This window comes from Emys orbicularis, chromosome 11, assembly GCF_028017835.1.
Source record: "Emys orbicularis isolate rEmyOrb1 chromosome 11, rEmyOrb1.hap1, whole genome shotgun sequence".
In the NCBI taxonomy this organism is placed as follows: Eukaryota; Metazoa; Chordata; order Testudines; family Emydidae; genus Emys; species Emys orbicularis.
Genome location: NC_088693.1, coordinates 21,342,647 through 21,366,370, shown reverse-complemented (window position 1 = coordinate 21,366,370; position 23,724 = coordinate 21,342,647). Strand labels below are relative to the sequence as shown.

At 39.9% G+C, this 23,724-nt stretch overlaps 1 protein-coding gene across 1 annotated transcript in view; it reads left to right on the top strand.

Moving 5' to 3' along the window:
• The window catches only part of LRP1B (LDL receptor related protein 1B), a 1,070,902-nt gene that overhangs the window by 566,460 nt on the left and 480,718 nt on the right, over positions 1-23,724 (top strand). The window contains exons 21-23 of the mRNA XM_065413676.1: positions 5,273-5,455; positions 16,269-16,469; positions 20,354-20,599. Coding sequence (XP_065269748.1) covers positions 5,273-5,455; positions 16,269-16,469; positions 20,354-20,599 — 630 coding nt within the window. The remainder of the gene's footprint in view (positions 1-5,272; positions 5,456-16,268; positions 16,470-20,353; positions 20,600-23,724) is intronic.

Here is a 23,724-nt window from a genome sequence, read left to right as displayed (position 1 = left end):
CTTCAGGTGCACATGTGCTGCATGTGCCTTTGATTGGAGGCTTTCTGTATCAGTGCCCATTCAGTCCTCACCTGACCTTAGCTATCCTTGCACCCTGTATATAGCACAGAGACACATGAACTGCCCCCAGGTGGTCCTCAACTGCCCCAGGCTGAGATGGAGCATCTTGTAGTGCCTGCTTTTTACCTTATTTACCTTTAGAGAATAGCTTTATTAGTTTCATGATTGTTATTTTTAGGTTTTTAGTTAGCCTTTTAGCTCTTACTAATTTTAGTAGTTTTAGTAAGGTTATTTTTGGGAGGCATATTTCTTTGGGAGACTCCTGTTCTTCCCCCCCCACCTACACACACACACACTCTGCATCCCCTCCTCTCTGGGGTGTCTTCTTTTTCAGGGAGTCTATCCTTGGATTATGCCTAAATACTCTAGATTTAGATGCTGCCTCATTTGCCGGGATCCTATCATACTTAGTGAAAGCTACTCTCACTGTATCCGCTACTTAGGTATCCATGTCCCATCTAAGGATAAAATTTATTCAGGTTTTAAAGTAGGCCTAGAAAGAACATGGAGATAAAGCTTAGGCTTCTCATGATGGAGTGCTCCCTTCAACCTTCCTCAGACCCAGGCCCAGATACCCGTCCCCTCCCCTCCCCCCGTGAAGTGGTATTCCAGTGACCACAGTGCCCTATTGACCTCTGCAGACCACTCACTCAGTAGACCTACGTGGGACAGAACCATGGGGAATAGCACCAAGGCTTCTAGAAAGAAGAGTTTCTGATCCTCTCAAAGAGAAATCAGTGCCAATAAGCTTAAGTCACCTCAGAGACCTGCTGTTACAGAAACCTCACATCTCAGAGAGGCTCCAAGCTCTCCTGACATTGAAAGCCCCTCCTCATCTAAGGCTTCAGGTACTTCTAAGTCCCATGGTATCCAGCATTGCTCAGTACTGAAGCCACCCTCTTGTATCATCCAATCACATTACGCTAATAACTCTGTATCGAAGAAGCTGGTACCATATGTGGTTTCTGCCATTCTTTCTGCAGTACCCAAGCTGACACCACAAACTGACTGGTGCCAATGAATCCAAGGTCAGTCTTGGTTCCACCACTTCTCATTGCCCTGTTCCTGCACAGCTTAGCCAGGTACCGCAGGAATTTAAATTCTCCAGAGACTTGTTTGTCTCAGATGAACCCAAATCCCCTCTGCTAACAGATGTGGAAAGAATCTTGGTGATGGAGCTTCATCTATCACTGGTAACGCGGCATTCGCCAGTGCCAACTAGCTCCCTGGTACCTCTTAGAAAGGACAAACAACTTGATTCAACACCATGTCTGTCTGCCTCTCCCTTGGACTATGAAGATAACTCCTCTGATTCTTATGTTTTTGTTCAAAGCTTGCTTAATTACCAAGCCAGAGCTACCTCTCCTGACACGTTCTCTGAGAGAGTAGCTCAAGGCACAGGCAGACTCAAGTCACTACACATTCTTCCTGATATGACCAGTCTTGGGTCCCCTCCTGTTATTCTTTATGGGCCCCTCCTGAATGGCCATATTGGGACCTCTGGGTTACTTATCAGCAATAATTCTCCAGAGCACTCAGCTACACTCATGGGGCGTGCCAGGGGGCAGCAATCACTTGCTCTTCCTGACTTCCAAGTCAGTCTCCATCTGAGGATGAATCTTTCAAGGAACAGGAGAAAAGGGCTGATGAGGAAGCTACACCATAGACTAACATCTCCTCCTCACCATCTGTTGCCCCGCACACCACATGCAGACATAAAGGGCCAAGCTGCCTCTCAACCCTGCTCAGTTCTTTCCTACTGCCATGATAATTGTTGGAGCTCCCTGTCCTTGCTTCTGCAAGTCTTTATCAAAACTGTAAATAGTACCCGTTTTGTGCATTTAGTTAGTTGGTTAGTCAAAAAAACAAATTGTGTGTCTGTGGTTCTGGGCCCCGGTCTGGTTACTGGCCTCAGTTCCAGAGATATGCTATGCTCTACAGATTTCAAGCACTGCTATTCATATGGTAGGGCATTGCCTAATAGTGACCCTCATCCCACCTGCCTTAAGTGAGTGAGAAAAATGTGATTTGTAAGGGCTTATTATCTCTCTCTTTCCTAATGGTTCCTAACATTCTGTTAGTTTTTTTGACTGCTGCTGCACACTGAGTAGATGTTTTCAGTGAACTATCCACAATAACACCAAGATCTATCTTATTTAGATCCCATCATTTTGTCTTTATAGTGGGGATTATGTCTTCCAATGTGCATTACTTTGCATTTATCAACATTGAATTTCATCTGCCATTTTGTTGCCCAGTCACCCAGTTTAGTGAGATCCCTTTGTAACTCGTAGTTATGTCCAAAGCAGACTGCTACCTTTTGTCCATGTATTCCCTTACCTGGATGACTGGCTGGTAAGAGGTCGATCCAGGTTGTAGGTGACCCTAAGGGGTCATCATGTTCCCAGAGGGTGGATTGTTTTCAGCCCCACTTGAAATAATGGACATGGTGTCCCTCTTTGCAGCGGGCAAACTCATTTTCATCTACAAAGATTAAAATCACATGGTGACCATCTTGCCGAGGGGAGCCTGTGGCTTCAGTCATATTGACAGTAATGGGAGATGGTGGCCATTTTGGATAAGGTAAAACTTCATGAGTTTGAATGCAGAAATCAGAAATTCATGAGGCCTGTTTAAAAAAGAAAAATAAGTATTGAAAGACTTGTGATAAAATCATAGAATAGCTATCACTGGAGATAAAGATGTCTTCTCCTCTGGCTCCACCCACCTTCTTGGCCTGGAGTGAACAGTCCTTTATCTCTTCTTTCTATGTGAATGGGACATTGTGGATAGCCTTCCTGGGGTCCCAGGAATGGGAAGAAAGCTAACTCTTCCTTGTACCCAGAGTAAGTTAGATCTGAATGCAGAGGGCCCCACATTATGTGAGAGTTTCAATAGGATGGTTTGGGTTCCTATATCTTTAAAAAAAAAAAAGTGACACAAACGAGAAATCCAGAAGTTTTAACGTAATACTGCTGCTTTGTTCTTAACTCACAACAATATAGAGAATTATTTTTTTAACTAAACCTTTACTTTGTGGAGAATCTTAATATTATGTAACATGGAAACTACTCGTATAACTTTTTCAAATGTGTTGGCATTGGCTTTTGTCTCGGGACTGCAAAGAGGAGCTCCCAGTATGCTGGTTTGTGCCTAAAGACAGTGCACTGTTGCAGACTGATTGTGAGTTGTGCTCCTGGCACTTTGCTATGAACCCCCAACCATTGCTCCGACATTACTTTGAAGCTCTTTGATACCACTGCTTTGAGTGAGGGCAGCCTGAAAGTGCCTCAAAGTAACATCACAGAATAACAGTATAAAACTTCAAAGTCACCTGGGAGCAATTTAGTTGGCAGGACCCTGCAACAGCAGAATTTATAGTATTATTAATTATTAATTTATTATTATTATTTATTATTGGTAGAACATCCTTAGGCAGCCTTGAAGTTTCTTCACTGTTTAAACAAAATGAACAAGTTGCTTCACTGCAGCATCTTCCTCATGAGTTGTAGGACTTGGGTGACCAGATGTCTCGATTTTATAGGGACAGTCGCGATATTTGGGGCTATGTTTTATGTAGGTGCCAATTACCCTCCACCCCCTGTCCCAATTTTTCACCCTTGCTATCTGGTTACCCTATGTAGGACAGAGAGACTGCAAAGAAAGAGATTAATCAAAAAGATAACTTCCTATATTACAAAGAAGTCCAGGACTTTTACTGTCACCCAAACAAGGAAAATAAATGTTTTATAAAATTGACTGTGGCTGTGGACAAATGCTGGTAAAAAATGTTCAAATTATACTTTTCAGTGTAAATCGCGAATGCAGGACTTTTCAAGACATGACTTTAAAATATGCCTTAATACGGTTCAGAGGTTTGGAATACTATAAATAATCTCGGTGGTGATGATTAGGTTAGCAGAGTACAGGTGAGGAATCCAAAGTGTAAAATAAGGCTCCAATCTTGGAAACACACATATGCTTAATGTTAAGCATGTGGCTAATCCCAACAAAGTCTTATCACATAATTACTGTGCTTCAATACATATAGGTCTGAATCCTCAACTGTACAGAGCTCATGTTCAGCATAGCTGAGTGGGGAAAGGCCAAGATAACTGTCACCTTTTGTACCGTCAAAATCTTTGGAGGCAGCTGAGGGCTGAACTGGCCCATGGAGCATATTAGAGCAGTTGCATGGCTGTTCTAACTTGCGCCAACTGTAAGCATTGCCCAGGGACCATTCTGCTTGTCCAGCGATGTCAGATCACATTGTTTTTCAATGCCGTTTCTAGCAGAACATCTACTAGGCCAATGCAAGATTAAAAGTGAGTGTATAAAACTAGATATATCAGCTTGCAAGCAGAGGATTTCACTGAGCTGCAGAAGAATCCTCATCTTTCGCATTAAAGCAGCTTTAAATCCCCTTTGGGCAGCTCTAGCTGTGCACAGAGGACTTAACTATGACCAGAGATCTGGCCCGTTCCTCCTGAAAACCAATTGAAAATAAATGCCTGCAAACTTTCTTATTAAATTTAAATGTACTTAAATGTGTCCTCTTCTTGGGCTCTGAATTCAGGGTTCCATATTGTAAACTTTCTCTAATTGAACAATTTCCATATTTCTTTTCAACATTTCAGCCAAGATTTTCAAAAGTGAGTAGTGATATTTTGGGAGCCTCTGGTATTGGGTGTCCAAAAAATAAGTCACCCAGAATCACTAGATGCATCTGGATATCTTGGCCTTCATTCCCCTGATTACTGTAGAGCTGATTTCCCTAACCATTTACTGTGCGATGAAACAGTTTAGAAATAAAAGGATCAACCAAAGCCCTAAAGCTCATGGTCCCTACAGACTCATTTTACGAACTTGTGGTCCATGCTCATAACATATTTCACAGACTCAGTAACTTTATTTGTTTTAATTAAATTGCTGGCTATATATGCACTCTGTATTTCTCTGACAATAGGTGTAACTTTTTCTTTAGGTATACGGTGTGATAGAGGAGATGTTTGTTTCAGTTAAAAAACAACAACACTGGCTGTTCCTGTTATTCTGCACAAATTGCCAAATTTAACTGAGCAAATGAGACAGCTGTACTGCTGTGTTTATATAAACTAGTTTCTTCATATATACCTGGTGGTAGGAAAAAAACAAACATTGTGAACAAGCTATTCAATATAGTTAATCTTGTCTCTTGATTATTTTATCTAAGAAACTCCCTCTCCTGGAGGATGCAATGAGAAAGAATTTCAGTGTAACCCTGATGGGAATTGTGTTCCTGTGTTGTGGCGCTGCGATGGAGAAAAGGATTGTGAAGATGGCAGCGATGAAAAGGGCTGTAATGGAACTATACGCTTGTGTGATGAGAGAACCAAGTTTTCCTGCAAGAATACAGGTACATTATTATTGTTTGCTCCGATTCAATTGTTTGTCTTTCTCAAGGCCATTTAAAATAAAACTTTATTATTTGTACGACAGTAGTGTCCACAATGTGCTACATGCTATACAGACATATATAATAGGAATACACTGTCCCTATTCTGAAGAAGTTACAATTTAAGAAGTTCAAACCAACAAAACTAAAATCAACAAACAAAACTAAATGGTGAAGGGCTAGCGAAAGGGCTACAACGTACACAGAAAAGCGTCAATCCTGCAGAGACATTCAAGTGCTTAAGTATGTGAGTAGTTCTGTTAAAGGCCTCAACACACTTCCCTGCATGGCTCCATTAGTGCTGCCTAGATAATGACTTTGGGCACTGTGGAGAAAGAAGGGACTGTGCCTAAGATGCTCTTCCTTCTAAGGAACTGGGTGCGGAGGGTCAGAGCAGTGGCTCACACATTCATCACTCTCCTTGTTCCATGCAGCGTTGCTGGCTGGTCACTCAGGAAGAATTATTACTTCATCCTGTTAGGGGTTATAGTAACCTACTGCCCTCAGCCCAACCAGGAGCAACAGAGGAATTGTGTCTTAAGGGGTATCTCAGAGGTAGGATGTGCTCCTGTGCAGGGCCGGCTCCAGGGTTTTGGCCGCCCCAAGCAGCCAAAAAAAAAAAGAAAAAAAAAAAGCCGCGATCGCGATCTGGATCTGCGTCGGCAATTCAGCGGGAGGTCCTTCACTCCGAGCGGGAGTGAGGGACCATCCGCCGAATTGCCGCCGAATAGCTGGACGTGCCGCCCCTCTCCGAAGTGGCTGCCCCAAGCACCTGCTTGGTAAGCTGGTGCCTGGAGCCGGCCCTGCTCCTGTGGGGGGCTGATGTGCCTGCATACTTTGCATTACTCAGCACTGTGCCTAGCATTTTCATTCTTTTTTAGCAGATCCTTAATCCTGAACTATCTGTGTTACTGTTCCAGAGGATGATTTTTTTTTTTTTTTTTGGTTACTAAATCTGCTAGTCTGTTTTAACTGTGGTTTCTGGGGACTGATCTCAGATATATTGACTGAATTGGCAGAGAAGAATAGGCTATGATTAAGTGGAGTATATGCTTATTATTAGGCACAGAACTGTTTGGTTATGTTGGAAATGGAGGACTGGGAATAATACAGTCCGCCATTCCGCTCAAAGAAACTGATTATAGGTTTCGGTATCTTTTCCCACAGCACTGTCTGTTTTGAAATGTTAACATTCTATTGAAATAGCTTAATTGAGATATTTTATTACTTCTGTTGCTGCCAATTAAATGCTCTAAATAAAAGATTAAAATGCTGTGAGCAAGAAAACACTGTGGAAACTACATGGCCATGGGGTGTTGGGAGATGCAACATGTCTTAAACATGCCTGCTGGCCACAATTAAGCATGTTAAATAAAATGCTGAAAGCAGACAAAAGGCTGTAAGTGGTATTTGAGCCCATTGCCGGCAGGCACTTCCGTTTTACAAGAAGGCATTTTAAACAATAACAAAAGTTATACAGTAATTCACAGTGACTTTACATCTTTTAATCTGTGGGTATGATGTAACTCTGATTTGGGAGTCTGTACAATTTATGAATTCTAGATGATGTGTATGAAGTTATTATAAAATACTGTATGTTTTGAATGTCTCTGTGAATTTGGAATTCACCATTTGCTAACATTGCCTTTAGCACAGTAACCATCAGTCTAGGGATAATGAAAGGTCATTAAATTTAACAGCTCTGCTCTGACTGTACAATAGGTATGTTCAGGATGGTTCCAGAGTTAGAAAACCTGTGTGACCCTGCACAGGGCTGGTGAAGTGGAGAGTGGAAAATTCCCAAACAGGACAGTGAGACAGAGATGATAAAGCAGGGGTTCAAAAAGATCTCATGGGGGGAAGGATTTTAGGGGGGAAGTAAGCTTTAGGCAGGAGAGGGGACAATACAGTCACGGTTTGTATTTGACAGAAAAGGTGCTACATTTCTTCACATTTTTTCTATGTGACATAATACCACATACAGTAATTTAAATTATTTTATCCTGGAACTACTACTTCTGACCAAATTATAAACTCCATAAATAGGTGTTTTACTGTGAAATTAGTAATCATACTAATGTGGCTGTAAAGTCTTCAAACAAGCAACAATAAAGAGGCAGTTCAGCCAATTTAAGTGGATTATTCATAGTGCTGGGGGAACCTCCAAAGATTTGCCTCAGGGAAGTAAGAGCTTCCTAAGTAGCTTGATTCCAATAATGGATATCCACTAGGGAATTTAGAAGGATGTTTGAGGTATGACTCTTCCATTAGCTCTAAAATCATACTAATAATAATACAGTACATACTTTTTGTCTAGTAGTGCAGAGCTGATGCTTGCCAGGAGAAAGCACTGATACACTTTCTTTGGCTTATTTTTAGTCATGGTATAAAATTAATGGCTTTCAAGATTACATAAGCAGCAAGTGTATTAAACAGATGAATTTGGTGTGTGTGTGTGTGTGTGTGTGTGTGTGTGTGTGTGTGTGCATCAGAGTAAAAAGTTAAATGTAATTCTAGTTCACAGTCCATGCTTTTGCTTGCATTTCCCATCTAACTACATGCAAATTTTGTAAAATAGAATAAGGAAAATAGATTGACAGTGACACAGAATTGAAACTATAGCATGTAAGGAAAACATATTAAAATCAGGGTGGATTGATTTAAATCAAGACAATTTTAAATCATGATTTAAATAAACTTTTCTATTTGAATTTCAGTTATTTTCTAAAGAAAGATGCAGCCTCATTGGTTAATATAACCATTAAAGCATGTTATTAAAACATGTTGATTTACAACTTATAGAGCCCTTACAATAAATTTTGCACATCTTTTTGCTACCTCGGAGGGTACTTTATGATTATATAAATTTATTTAAGCAATAATATAGCTGAATTGTTAAAGCATGTTTGTCATTTATCTAATGTTTAAAGATACTTTGAAACAAAACAAAACCTGACATAGAGCATTTTTCTCAGGAATAGTTCAATTAAAGAAGTAAATCATCATTGTATCTATCTTTATGGAATCCATTTCAAAGCTGCTATTACAAGTTTTCTTAATTTGGGAATACAATATATCTTTAAAGCAAATGATAAACCCAGAGATAGTTAGCAAATAGATATTTTACTTAGCATTTTAATATCCAGTCTTTAAGATATTTGTAACATCTGAATAGGGGTAGTGTAATAGTCTGTCCACATCCAACCCCATTCAAAAGCATTTTTAATGTTGTATAGATACTGGATTATATTTAATCTGGAGCTGCAGCATAATGTTGGGCAGAGATTCAGATTGATATGTAATCCCTTTTAGGTTTTCTTTGAAATGTGTTCAAATTTACCGCCATTTGGCTTTTTGAACTATGTACAGAAATCAGATCTTAAATGTATTTTAAAAAAAGTTAATTACCAGTATGTCATCTCAACAAAATAATTAAAATGTTGCTCTTAGTGACTAATAAGGAATACAACTATGTGAAATAAATAAAAACTGGTATTTGTTATTGGAAACTTTAGTTGTTACATCTCAAAATGAGGTTAAAAAGGGAGATACAGTAACTTCTCATTTAGTCGTCCAGGTTAATGTTGTTTCATTGTTACGTTGCTGATCAGTTAGAGAATAGGCACATTTAAAGTTGCACAGTGCTGTCTTATAACGTTGTTTGGCAGCTGCCTGCTTTGTCCACTGCTTGCAGAAAGAGCAGCCCATTGCAGCTAGCTGGTGGGGGCTTGGAACCAGGATGGACCGGCAGCCCCTCATCAGCTCCCTGCTCCCCTAAGTTTCCTGTGTGGCAGCCGCCCAGCAGGCTATCAATTGCCAGCAGTTCAGCTGTCCCTCCCCCCCATTGCCATGTGCTGCACCTGCCCTCTGTCTTGGAGCTGCTTCCGGGAGTCTCCTGCTTGCTGTGAGGTGGACGGGGGGTTGGGGGGGGAGGAAAGACAGGGGGGCTAATATCAGGGTGTCCCCCTCCCCTCTGCTCCTGCCCCCTGCTTACCTCATTTCCATAGAGCGCGGGGGGGGGGGGAGGGAAATGACAGGGCTCAGGATGGAGGGAACGTGCTGGCAGCAGCTGCTGTCTCAACTTCCTGGCCTACTTAAAAAGGCAATCTACTTAGAGTGGTTCAGCATACTTAAAGGGGCAATGCGCGTGTCTCTTTCTCACACACACAGGATGTGTGTCTCTGTTTCTGTCTGCCATGCTGTCTCCCCTCCCTCCATTCATGCTGCCTTGTAGAGTACGAGGCTACATTAACAACAATGTGTTAACCCTTGAGGGCTCAGTCAAGTTCTAGTTCATCATTTAGCAGTAAGGCATTCCCTGGGAAATATGCCACCTGTTGACTCCGCCACCTCAACCAAGCTTCACAATCATCATTGCTGTGTACAGTATTAAATTGTTTATTTATAACTTATACTGTGTATACATATATATAATATAATCTTTTGTCTGGTGAAAAAAAAAATTCCCGGGAACCTAACCCCCCATATATACATTAATTCTTATGGTGAAATTGGATTCGCTTAACATTATTTCACTTGAAGTCGCATTTTTCAGGAACATAACTACAACGTTAAGCGAGGAGTTACTGTACTAATAGAGGAAGCATAAGACATGCCATGCCAGATCAGATCACTGGTCCATCAAATCCAGTTCCTGTCTCTAACAGTGTGTAATTTCCTCAGTGCAACATTTGTCATCCCACCTTATGCATTTAGCCATTTGTATAGTGCTGTACCCAGGGTGGGATCTGAGCAGTTTACATTATGAATCATGACATTTGAATGCTCTCACTTAACATATGTAACTGTTTCAGAGTGTTGGTTTCAATCCTGCTGCCAATGATCTTAAGGGATTTTTGGCATTGACTTTGGGAACAGGATAAGGCCTGTTGTTACTGGTCATGCAGTTATATACCCTTTTAAAAAAACGTTCAGTAGTCTTAAAACACAAATATCCCATTTAGAAGTGCTAATGTTTTCTCTGGGTTTTTCCCCTTCAGTTTTCTCCTTAGTTAATCACCTTGTAGACCTCTAAACTTAAAAAAATCACTTTGGGGGCATATATTTCCCAAACTTTCACAGGTCATCCATTTATTTCAAATGTAAGCTTTACTAGTCTTTCATTTATCATCATGCCTTTTGCTTTCCTTGTTGAAATTCATCCAAACTATCTATTGTTTGTACAAGGCATGTTGTACCTCAGGGGCTGAGCAGGACTTTCCCTTCAATAGCTTCTCCCAAATGCTGTAGTGTCTGGCCCATGAACTGATAGCAGGAACACTGTCGCTCTTGATGCCATTATATATAATATGAGGAGAGCGAGAGAGAGCGGAAGCATCCTGATCAGAATGCAGAGGAGACAAGAGCTGGATGTGGGGAGGAAGGGGCAGCAGAGAGAATAGGTTGGGACAGGTACTTCAGTGGGTGAGACAGGAACTGCCTGGGGAAAGATACTGGCACTGGGAGGTAGAAATGGGGACAGCTGGGAAACTGGACTAGCTGGGTAAGGAGCTTCAGAGGTAGAGAGGAGACTGGTAATGTGGGAACTGAGGTTGGAGCCTGAAGGAAGACATTGGCAAGGAGACTGGTCCTAGGACTGTGCTAGGCTGGGGTGGGGAGAATACTGGGGTGAGGAATCAGGGATGAGAGTTGGGAAAAGGCTACTACTGGGACAAGGACAGGTTGGAGGGATGGGGGCAGAGGTCTGTGACCACTAGAGCAATCCTTCCCAGAACCGGGAAATGAGCCCTAAGTTGCTGAATTTCAGTGTTCCTCTGAGAGTTAGTAAATATCTAGGAAATTCACTTCCAAAGAGTGTGTCTCATCCCTTTCTAGTGTCTGATCCACATAGAGAATAACAGCCTACTACTGCTACCAGTTACTCTGTTAGCTTAAGTGGCAGAGGTCTGTGCAGATGGCCTAAAGATACCCACCCTGATAATGACCCATGTGCGTCTCAATATGGTTTCACACCATTTTTTTCTGTTAGCTTTTTTTTTTTTAAGTTAAAAAAATTTCAACATTACAAAGTCAAGTGCTGCTGGCTCTTAATGGTGATTTCCTTTGAGTACCCAACTTGAAACACTGGGGAGAAAAATAATATGTGATGATGTGAGTAAATGAGGCTGAAGTAAAGTTGACCAGGCAACCTTCATTCTGGCATTTCCTAACTTCTCAACCATAACATTTTTAATATATATTTTTGTGTGTAATTATTATTTATACTACAGTAGTACAAGCATCCAAACACCCCAGTCAGACTGGGGCACAGTCTTTTAGATGGTGATATAGAACACATTGTTCTTTCTGCGATCTGCAATAATAGTTATCCCATTTGGAAATTGAAATGGACTCTCCTGCTGTAATAGCCAAGACGCACACTTGATGTCTGTAAACAAATTATTACTTTTGGGAAAACCTTTAAATAACAATATTGCTTTCTCCTCCCACCCTCCTTGAAATGAAGTAGCTTAAAATGACTGTATTGAAACAAACAAAGAAGATGACCCAGTGCAGTCATTGATTAAAGCCTGCTCCTGAAGAAGCTGGGGGAGAAAACACTCCCTAATTTCAATGGGAACCTCCAGTGCAGAATGGGAGGACACCAGTGTTTTAGATATGACAGTTTTCTTCTAGTCTTGCAGTTCAGTAGACAATACAACCAAAGGCTTCCTATGCTCCCCATGCTGATAGACTGAACAATATGTAAATGTTAAGTTTCTGTTTAGGATTGCTAATTCTCATAGACAATCAAAACCACTAGAGAATGCATTTGGATCAAGCTTTCCCACATACCTATGCCTATTATTTGAGAGCTTTTTATTGAGTACATTACAGACAATCCATCTATCTTCATGTGTATAAGAGATATGGAAAACAATAGATATATGCATATAAATTGATGCAGCTCTTATACTAGAAAAGGTGTCTGGAAAATAAAAAATGTATGTCTCATGCAAGGGCAATAATTTGAAATAATGACATCAATATAGGCATAAATACTTCATTATGTGCCTCATTTAAATCTGGACAAAATTAATTTGTTCACATAAGCATATTCTTTTATTTAATAAGATATGTCAAACCTATCACAGTTGAAGAGGAATCCTGTGTTATAGAATATATCTTCTTTTCATTAACATGAAAAGAAGTCAAGTAAACAGATTTGTTCTGTAAGCGGTTGTATCTATAAAACAGATTGAAGTAGAGGTTAGAGGCTGTACTGGAATCAACATCAATTTACTTTGGGATATGGCCAATTTGCATGGCACAAACATTTTCCATTATTTTCTTTGCTGCTGCTGTCTTTGTGATGGTATTTAAATGCCAGTGTTCTTTTCAAGGTAAAGATGAAGATGGAAGTTCTCTAGAAGCACTTTTGATTGAATGTACGTATTTAAGTTTATGCATACAACTTTGTTTCCTGGTTGCTCTATCTTATTTATTATTTACTTGTGTAACTGTAAGTGAGTAGGTAGAAACAAAGTTGTTCATTTTTTTCAGTTTGGAAGGAATAAGGATTACAGCTCCCTTTATTGTCAGTGGAATGATGGCTGTGCTTTGGCCTCCATCTTAGAAGATGCTGAGCATTGCTATGAGGTGCTCAGCACCCTGAACTTCCATTAACATCAATAGGAATTGGAGGTGTTCAGCACCTTTCAAAAGTGCTCAGCATCTTCAAGATCCAACTCCTAATTCTTTGTACTCTATACTGTTACCCCACAGTGAAATATCACCTTGATCATGTACCTTTTGCCATGCTCTTTTATGTGTAATTCAGGATTGGTAAGCGTAAATATTAAATTGCTTAAATGTATAGGTATTTTAATATTTTGGGGTTATTCCTATTTAGTATAGGATGTTCATGAGTGCTTTATGTGTAGTTTCATAACATTTAAATGGTGGATCTTTTACCATTTGCACAAGGTCACCCAGGAAGTCTGAAGCAGAGCTGGAAATTGAAGCCAGAACTCCTGAATCCCAGTCTGGTGCCTTAATCATAAAACTAACTCTCATTGTATTTCACTATTTATGGTTGTGGTCTTGGCAAAAACCCGGAAGATCAGAGAAAAAACATGAGCTCAATTATTTTCAAACCTCAAGAAATATCAGATTTAGTATAATCCAATTTTTAAGTGAAAGTATGAATTTGTTCTTATATCATCTGAAGTAGTTTGCCTCTGCCTAATATACAGTATGGTATACATTCATACAGTACTGTGCTGTAAGTTGATGAGCAGAAAAACACCAAGGAAGGTAAAATAATAGCCAAACTTCAGTTCAATCCAAAGTCCTTTACCCAAGGCCAGCTTTATTATCATGAAAGGATTTAAAATGAGCAAAACACTTGATCCCAGCCATCAAAGGCCATTCTAGTTTTCAGCAAACTGGGAGGAGAGGACATAACCTCCTCTCTGGGTAACCTTTCCTGATTATTGAGTGGGCCTCTTGTCACATCCCCAGGGAGATTGTCTCAAGCCTTATCTTCTTGAGATTGAGCCAGGAGTATTTCTTTATATAGCTTCCAACAGGTAATCCCATGATATTTAGTCAGTTGACCCATTTCTATTATGTGCCCTTTCTGAAGACTACAACTCCCAACAATGAGCAGCCTTAAAGGAGCTATGTCCCTATAACAGATGTTCTGCCTGCCCTTGCAGACCAGTGCTCTGTTACACTTATGTCGTTAAAACTTTTGACTGTTAAAAAATACTTTATCTGAAAATACAAACTGATAATGAGATGTATTTAAAATATTGGGGGCCAGAGGTGGGAGGCACCTTCTCCCCTCTCCCATCACCTTTGCAAGTTCCTCTGCATGACTAATCCATGTCCTGTGGTGGGGATAGAGGGAGAGGAGTTTCCTGGCAGAAAGAAGGAGGAACCTGGGATGGTGGCATTGTCTCAATAAAGAACTAAAATTCTAAAGCACATTACCAGTTTTAATGCTTGTCTAACTAGCATAGACACCATTAAAAGGAGATTGAAATGTGCTGATGAATAGTTGGAGACAGTGGCATCAGAGCTTGATGGCAATTGTCAGTGTGTGTGAACAATTGTGGGGAATCTGTTTTGGGATGGATTTGTATAGATATGGGTTTTTACCCCAAGTGACTCCACTTCCACACCCATATACTTCTGAGAGGTTACAAACCCTATCTCTATCAGTAGACAATGCTGCAACTGTAACATTTCTAACATAGAGGTGTAGCATAAACTGGAGTAATATTTTTCCTTGTATAGTTATTTCCAATGCAGGAAATGAGTTGGACATTGCCTATTTAAAACATTGTGAAAGTGTTTCATCTGCTAGAAATGTTTCATTTTGTAGCTTTTATTTTTATTTAAAGTTAATTTCAGTGATGTTACCCCATCGAGGGTTCGGCTCGGGCAGCTATAGTCTCAAGTTCAGCAGAGTTCTCTCTGCTTGCCTTAGATCTAGAGCTCATAGGAACACATGAAACCATAGGCAAGTAACATACAATCATGAGAACAAGGTTTACTATCTTTTATCATTTTTATTACAGTTACCAACAAAGTTATGAATGTCACAGCATATACAACTCCTTGATATATTCATCCAGTTACAGCTACAGACATATTCTCATCCTCCTAGTCTGATGGTTCTCTTGTGGATTGACCATCAGTACAGGGATGGTTCCTGCTGGAGTTCTCCCATAGGAAGCTCAATTTTCCTGCTTTGGACACTCCCTTTTTTATAATGTGATTCTGTCTGTACCTATGTTCTTCACATGGAAGTGTCAACCCTCTTTTTTCCCTTATTGGTCTGTGTCCCCTAGAAATGTAAGGGATCCCAAATGCTATAGGTTGTATAGGTTCTCTTTATTCTCATTAGCATTGACGCACAACTTGTATCCTGTGTTAAGGCACATGTTGGAAACAGATGTACCTCTACAGCATTTTTATTATTTAAAATTAATCTTCCAGCTAATTTTTCACAATATTACCATTTGGTACCACTTTTCCCATAATCTTAGGGCATCGGGTTATTATTTGGTCACTAACTTATGTCAGCATTTCTTATCTCCAAAGCCTAAACTAGGTAAGCTAGAATCTGGAAGGCCTCAACCTACAGGTCTTGTGTTTCAGCCTTTCTGACTTAGATATCTAATAAATTATCAATCTAAATACTGACCAATTTTATACTTCTATAATCCTACAATTTAACTCTATTAAACATACAATGATTATATATATCATGACATGTTAATTAATCATAACATCACACAATACATGGATAATAAACTAAAATCATTGGCTAAAATGTAAAGTATGATTACTGCTTTGGCATTATATGGAAACATATTGTATATAATTAATAGAGTACTTTTGTTCATGGTAGCTACTAGTTTGTCAGTGTCAGATTGGGACCTTGCTTTTACTAGGGGTGGGTGGGAATGGAGAGAAAAGAAAATGGGGAGGAAAGCAGGAGAAGAAACATTGCAACAATTTTGGGCAACCTATAAAACTGTAAATCAGTATATTTTACTTAGGTTGCATAGTTGCCTGCATGCAGTTTATTGAACATAGAACCTATTAGGTTTGACATTGGTCAAGAAATTAAGGCTGCCTATTTAGATGCAGATAACTTAAAATACAAAGCTGAGCTTGTTTAGATCATTTCTGTTAATTTAGAAAGAGAGACCATTAATGCTAAAATGTAACACAGCAATAGATTTCTCTGTAATGTTACCATAGGTTTTCCTATGTTTATTTTCAGTCTGATTTCTTGTGTTTGTCTCTTTTCTCCAAGGGAGATGCATTAGCAAAGCGTGGCTATGTGATGGAGATATTGATTGTGACGATCAGTCTGATGAGGATAATTGCGAGAGCTATATGTGTGGACCACCAAAATATCCTTGTGCTAATGATACCTCCATCTGCCTACAGCCTGAGAAGCTCTGTAATGGGAGAAGAGATTGTCCTGATGGATCTGATGAAGGCGACCTTTGTGGTATTTTATTTTTAGGCACACTCACATCTATAAAGAATTCAAAATTATTTTGTTTCCCTAATACCACTCGATATTTTCTGTTCCCATCTTTCCTTTCTAAAGAATCTTATCTTAGCAGGGTATTTAAATTTTCTCACAAGTAATTTGTGCATTTTATTATAATGTCCATGTTGTGCTTGAAATTGTATCAAACCTCTCCAAAATGAAGCATGGTGAACAACATAGGTTCTCTAATCTAAGAACCTAACTTTTAACCTCTTAAAACATCACTTACAAGGTACATGGTTGTAGCCATAAGCAGTAGAAAAGATGTCTTACACATATAAGAACACCTGTACTTAAGTGTGCCTATAATACTGTTAGACCACACAAACTTAACCACTGTTGAATTAGGTCACTACTTAGATGGGAGGGTTTTTTGTTTTTTTTCAGAAACACATTAGTATGCTGCAAGTTTGGGTTTTTTTATTATTCCAAAGGTGTCATTCTTCCTTCTGAGTCAGTACTGAAGATTTGCCATAGCATGTTATTAAGATGCACTGTGTTCATCCTTTAGCTGAAATGTAAAAAGAGGACTGTTCTGACAGAGCATACTCTATCATGCTGTCCAATATTATCTCATTGTTTCCATGTACTCCACCATTAGTCTTTCTGTATCCATCTGTTCTTTCTTATTTTTTACTTAGAGTGTAAACTTTTGGGGCAGGGACTGCCTTTTTGTTCAGTGTTTGTACAGTGCCCAGCATAAAGATGTCCTGCTCTGTGACTGGGGCTTCTAGGCAATACTGTAATATATATAATAAATAATTAAAGGGCTGAAACGTAGGAAAGGAGAGGTGATTACAGGAGTAGAGGTTTTTATATCCTCAGGTGTACAACTCCTTGTTAATGGGAAATGTGCTCTAGTAAAGTTTCTTTGGCTTGAGAGACAAGGCACATGATGCTCTCATTAACCTCCAGCCAATAGTTACCTCTTTAGGGCCCATATATGCTGCCAGAGCACCACATAAGAGTCAGAACCATATATTTACCATATTGCTGAATTTAATAAACCAGGCATAGCACTTTTTATAGACTTCAATTAGGCCTTCGATTCAGTGCATTGAGCAAGTTTGGGGGATCTGATGAGGCAACCAGGAAGTTTGTGGGATCTGGAAAGGTAGTGTCATTGACAGAATGGAATAGAAATCTGTGTTTGAGTCAATGGCAGTTTCACGGCATGGTTTCCTATCTCCTCGGGAGTTTGGCAAGGCAGCACTCTGCCCCATCGTTGGTCAATATTGGCATTAATTAGTTGATTGGTAAGCTTGAGGAGGCAGCTGTCGGTGGCTTTGAGCAGAACACCATTCTGCTTTGAGATCTCTAATATGCTGTTGACACTCTGTTGTTGACTCAGTCTGGTGAATTGCTGAAGCTGATGGCTGATCTAGTCGGGCAAGAAGCAACACACTTTGGACCTTATGAATCTGGATAAAACTAAGTCCCTGACTATTTCCATCGAACAGCCTCCAGTGCTAGATACAGCCAACCCACTATTTACTTGTCTGGAAGGGTCATTGAGCAGGTGGCAACTGTCAAATATTTGGGCATCATCATAGACCATGCTAGAAGTTGCTTGAAAGATGTGGACACCCATATAGCAACAGCTGCTGCCAGGTTTCAGGCATGCTTCAGTGGCCTCAGTGGTGATGTCTTGCCAAAAAGCTGGGGATCTATAGAACCACAATTATACCAACTCTGTTGTATGGCAGTAAAACATGGGTCCCGAGGAAGGCCAAAGAACACTGGATTTACATTTTTGATTCTCATCATCATCATCTGCTGTTCCAGATCAAGTGTCACGACAGGAACAGAAATGAGGATATTTGAAGCCAAACCCAGCAACCACCTCTATCAACACTAGTTTCAGCAGCTTCCGTGGTATGGACATATTATTAGAACAGATGATCAACAAATTCTGAATCATGTAACAAGGAATACCACTACAGAGATCAAGCTTTGGTGGTGCGATAAGATTGCCAGTGATAGACATAACTGACATAAACATAGCCAGACCACCTTAGGCACCAAGGCAGAGATTGTTCTGGGTGGCATTTGGACTGCAAAGAGGCCTTGTCCCTTTGGGATTTTCTGTGATGAAGATAATGATAATAAGTTATTTGACAACAGTGGTTTACTACTCATTTACTAATTAGCATTAGGGTATTTATGACTGTTGCCTTAAAGTGTTAATATGCATTGCAGGATATTGGCAGCACCCTGGCCTATCAGTATTATTTTAATTAATTTCCCCCCCCCCTTTTTTCCCCATCATTGAGAACCTTGAAGTCTGGAAAAATAAAAGGACCCTAAGAAGAAAGGGAACTGCTTTAAAAAAATCACGAGGGAAACTGTTCTATAGAACATCCAGAGAAGTGAGGTTTTTACTCATGAAAGCTTATGCCCAAATAAATCTGTTAGTCTTTAAGGTGCCACCAGACTCCTTGTTGTTGTTGTTCTTGTTCTATAGAAGGACTGCTGGATTGTTTACACTTTTTTGTGCAGATGTAAAATTCAGTTTTAGAGATATATGTGAATCAGAATAACTAAGAGGCATGAATAAATTAGAAGATTCAGAAGAAAATCTAACTTCCAGTAAATAAATGCATTAGTGCACCTGTCCTGTACTCCCAAAATTCACATTGACATTAGTACTTATAGGAAATGCAGGACTAGCTCCTTAAAGTTCTTTAGTGTTTGTTTTCACAGCATTCTTTAAAAAAATAAAATAAAATGGAGAACTAGGTCCTCAATTTCCTTTCACACTGGCTTCTTTGACACTACTATAGTCACCACAGGGATGCACAAATGTAACTGAGAGCAGACTCCGAATCTGTTGGGAAAAAGCATGCCCTTTGCCTCCTAATCCCAGAGACCCTCCATGCATAGGTTTAAGAAATACAAGAAACCTCAAGACACAGAAGACTCAGGGAACAGAAGGAAAAAGGAATCGAAGCCTCAGATTGCTGAAGGAATAAGGCACTTTGACACAGAGCCAAATGTGCTGAGACACTAAATGCATTCCAAGATTTATTTGGGTTTAGTGTACACTGGTTAGGAACAGAAAAGGATATCACTGAGCTAAATAGTCTTTAGCCAATTTAAACAAAATCCAAACATGTGAAGATATGAAATGCACAGTTAGGGCATCCAAACAAACCTTAACTCTGTCCTGTAATAACACCATGCAATAGCTATACAGTTACAATGAACACACTTTAGTGTTTGTAGTTCCAGCTTAGGTTAGACACATAGTGTTTTCCCCCCCTCCTTTCCTCGTGGTCTCACTGCAGGGCAGAATTTGGACACTGAATGCTTATTTTGGAGAGAATTATAACATCCCTGTAATGTATTTTACTCTGAAATATACTGTCAACCTTAAATAAACTGACCTAACTTAATGTAGCTTTTGTCTGGAAATTCCGTTGTTCTTTTTTCCAATTATTTAAAAAAAAAAACATACGTGAATAGTAAACAAGAAGCCCAAAGAATGGTAGCATTAAGTAAATGAGAAAAGAAGTGTACCATCTAGTAAATACAAAGTGAATGCGTGAATGGTAAAATACCTTTGATAATCTGTCAAAATTTATAATCTATATTGTAGTTCTACAATGCTAAAAACTTGCTATCCTGTAACAGTAATGCAACCTCAGATGTGTGCAAACTGAATGCACTACTTTTCTGTATAAGTATTCCAAACAAATAGTTGTTCAGCCAGATTTAAATTCAGTTTGTGATTACTAGAGGTTTTTAATTTCTTTTATTACTGAGACGCTCTTAAGAAGTATAATATAATACAGCGGATATCGTTTGCAATTCTTAATGTTCTTTTCCTGTTATTTCAGATGAATGTTCGCTTAACAATGGTGGATGTAGCCACCAGTGTTCTGTAGTTCCTGGAAGAAGAATTGTGTGTTCCTGCCCTCCAGGACTTTATCTAAATCCAGACAACAAAACCTGTGAAATTGTGGATTACTGTACCAAACATCTTAAGTGTAGTCAACTGTGTGAACAGCACAAACAGAGTGTCAAGTGCTCCTGTTATGAAGGCTGGAAGATCAATAATGATGGTGAAAGTTGCACTAGTATTGGTAAGCTGAGATTTAGGGCTTCTTCGCTATTATTGGGTTCCTTATTCCTTCTAATAGGAAGTGTAAAAACAAGTAAAATAAGATTAAATGATTGACTAAATGTCAGCTCCTGGGATCTGAGATCCACTGTCCTTCCACTTTGGACCTCAGTAGAGGAGAGAGTCAGGACCATAACTTTTAATGGATGGTGTCATCTCTTCCATGGGAATAGAATCATCATAATATTATAATTGTGTTATTTATTATGTGCACTGAAGTAGTGCCCAGAGGCCCAAATCAGGAGAATAAGGGCCCCAGTTTGCTAGGTGCAATATAAATATAGAAAGACAGTCCCTGCCCCTGCCTAGAGGAGCTTGGATATTAAATGAAAGCTACTGGGTTACCTACAGCAGTGGTTCTCAACCTCTCCAGACTAATGTACCCCTTTCCGGAATCTGACTTATCTTGCATCCCCCAACTTTCACCTCACTTAAAACCTACCTGCTTACAAAATCAGACATAAAACTACAGAAGACCTACTGAAAAGTTGCTTACTTTCTCATTTTTACTGAATAATTGTAAAATAAATTGATTGGAATATACATTTTATATTTACCTTTCATTGTATATAGTATCTAGAGCAGTATAAACAAGTCTTTGTATAACATTTTAGTTTGCACTGACTTTGCTAGTGTTTTTTATGTAGCCTGTTGTAAAAGTAGGCAAATATCTAGATGAGGTGATGTACCCCGGAAGACCTCTGCATACCCTCAAGGGTATGCATACCCCTTGTTAAGAACTGCTGACCTAGAGCTTCCACCTGCCATTAGAGGATTGTTCCTTACAGTTATTTTTCTAATATTTTTGTCAACTCTGATTTTAAATATTTCAAACTATAGTGCTTCACCAATTATTTTGGGTGACTGTTTCACAGTTCATCAGATTTCACCATTAAGAAATTCTTCCAGTTGTTCACCTTTTTCTCACATCCATGTCATGGACCGTTTTTGAACCAATGAGCTAGAAATGAAAGCTTGTGTATCACATGATCAGTCACCTGAGATAATTTCATTAATACCCAATTCAGATATTTTGTAAATGGCCTATTCTAAACCATCTAATTTGACAGTAGCTGAGCTAATTCAAACATTTCATTACATCTCCTTTACAGTTATGGTGCAGTCACAATTTAATTCCAATTAACAGCATGCCAAAGTACAAATTACACCTTATCAAAATTATTATTTTTAGTTCTTCTAAAATAATGAATTAAGATTAAAATGTATTCAGTAGAACTCAAATCAAAGAGTTCCTAGGAACTCCCATTGGATTAGATAATTCTCATTGAGTTTTCTTCAAATTCAGTAGGAGTTTGTTTGCTTATTCCAAAGTAGAATTTGATTTGAGCTCTTTGATTTAGTCCAGATTATTCCCATTGTTAACTCTTAGTCAATTTTTCTGGGTCATCTTCTAAATTTCTGCTACCTTTTCTGTTAGATACAGTTCATTTGTCTCACCTTTCAAATCACACAGAAACCACCCTGAGCTCCATCCACAATGGAAAAAGCATTTTGAGGCATTCATTTTAATCTTTCCCCCCCCCATTCCACTGACCAATTTAAAGATGTTTACTACTACAGTGTGAGATCAGGAATATATATTCTTTTTCAAGGAATGTCCCTGTGGGTGCTCCACTTTAGGAGAATCTGCGCCCTTGTGCTTGTAATTGGAGAATTTCAGTAACAGTGCCTGGTTGGGACACACAGGCACTGTTCCCATCTTGCGCTGCTTCTGGCGGTTACATGGTGCTGTGCAACCAACCCCCCTTCAGTTCCTTCTCTACCGCCATTGGCTTGAGATAGAGCAATGGGCAGCGCCTCTCAGTATTATCTTTAGCTTAACTTTTATCTTCAGAGTATTTGTTTTTAGAACCCAGTTAGTTAGTTAAATAGTTAACTACCCTACCTCTTTCTTACTTTATTTATTTATTTTTCTCCTCTTAGGAATTTAAATTTCAGTTATTAGTATATCCCTTAATATAGTATAGTTACCATCCCTCATGGGAGAAACCCTATTCAAAGGGGCATGGCTGGCTCCCCAGGTTTTCAACGTTGCCTCACTTGCTGGTCTTCAATCCCGGTTTCTGACGGACAGTGTGTCCACTGGCTTGGTGAGACACACATCCCACAAAAGTGCTCCCACTTCCATAATATGAAGGCTTGCACCAGGAAAGCAAGGAATTTACATCTAAAACTCCTCCTGATGGAGAAGTCTGCACGTGGTGTCCAGTCTGGGATCATGGACCCCTCCTGGACACTGGTCTTCAACAGTGGTATCTGACAAAGGTTATCCATCTCTCTGTCAGAGGAAGGAGCACTCCTCCAAAAAGGAAACAAAAAACAGTCTCCAACCTCCTCTTCTCAGAAAGCTGCCAAAAAGAAGCATTCCCCGACCCGTCAGACCTCCTCGGTACCAACTGCACCAAGACCATCCACCTCTGAGGCAGCAGGATCATCCAGTTCCATAGATACTATGCAAGCCAAAGACTCTAGGTGGACGAGCTCAGACAAAGGCACAAAAAGGAAACTTACCTGCCTCAGTACCGCAGCAGCTGCTCAGACATGTGGCAATGAGCAGCTCAGCAGTGCTACGGTCTATAGTACCACCTCTTGCCTCCACAATGCACAGTGCACAACCTTCTGCACTGACTTCTGCGGTAAAGGCATTGGTACCACCACCAACAGCCTCCTCAGTACCAATGCTCTCTGTACTGCAGCAGTTTCTCCAGCATAAAGAACTTTTGGTCTCGTCAGCACCAGAATCCCCACTCCTCGGTACCAACATTACTCCAGTACACTCAGTATCATGCCAACTTACAACACCAACCAGGTCAGCTCCTCCTTTATCCAGCAATGAGGAGGAGGCTGATGATCAAGGGGAAATCTACTCTTCCCATAACTCCTTGCCTATGCAGACAGCCACCAGACTGGGCCTACTAGAACAGCATCAGTACCACCCAAGACCTGAAACTCAAGGATGGTAGAGTTGCCATCATCAATGCCATTCCTACCACACTGGTCCTACTAGGACCCCTGGGCAGTGTACCACCAACACTACCCTAAGCCTCAGAGTCCACACAAGGAGCG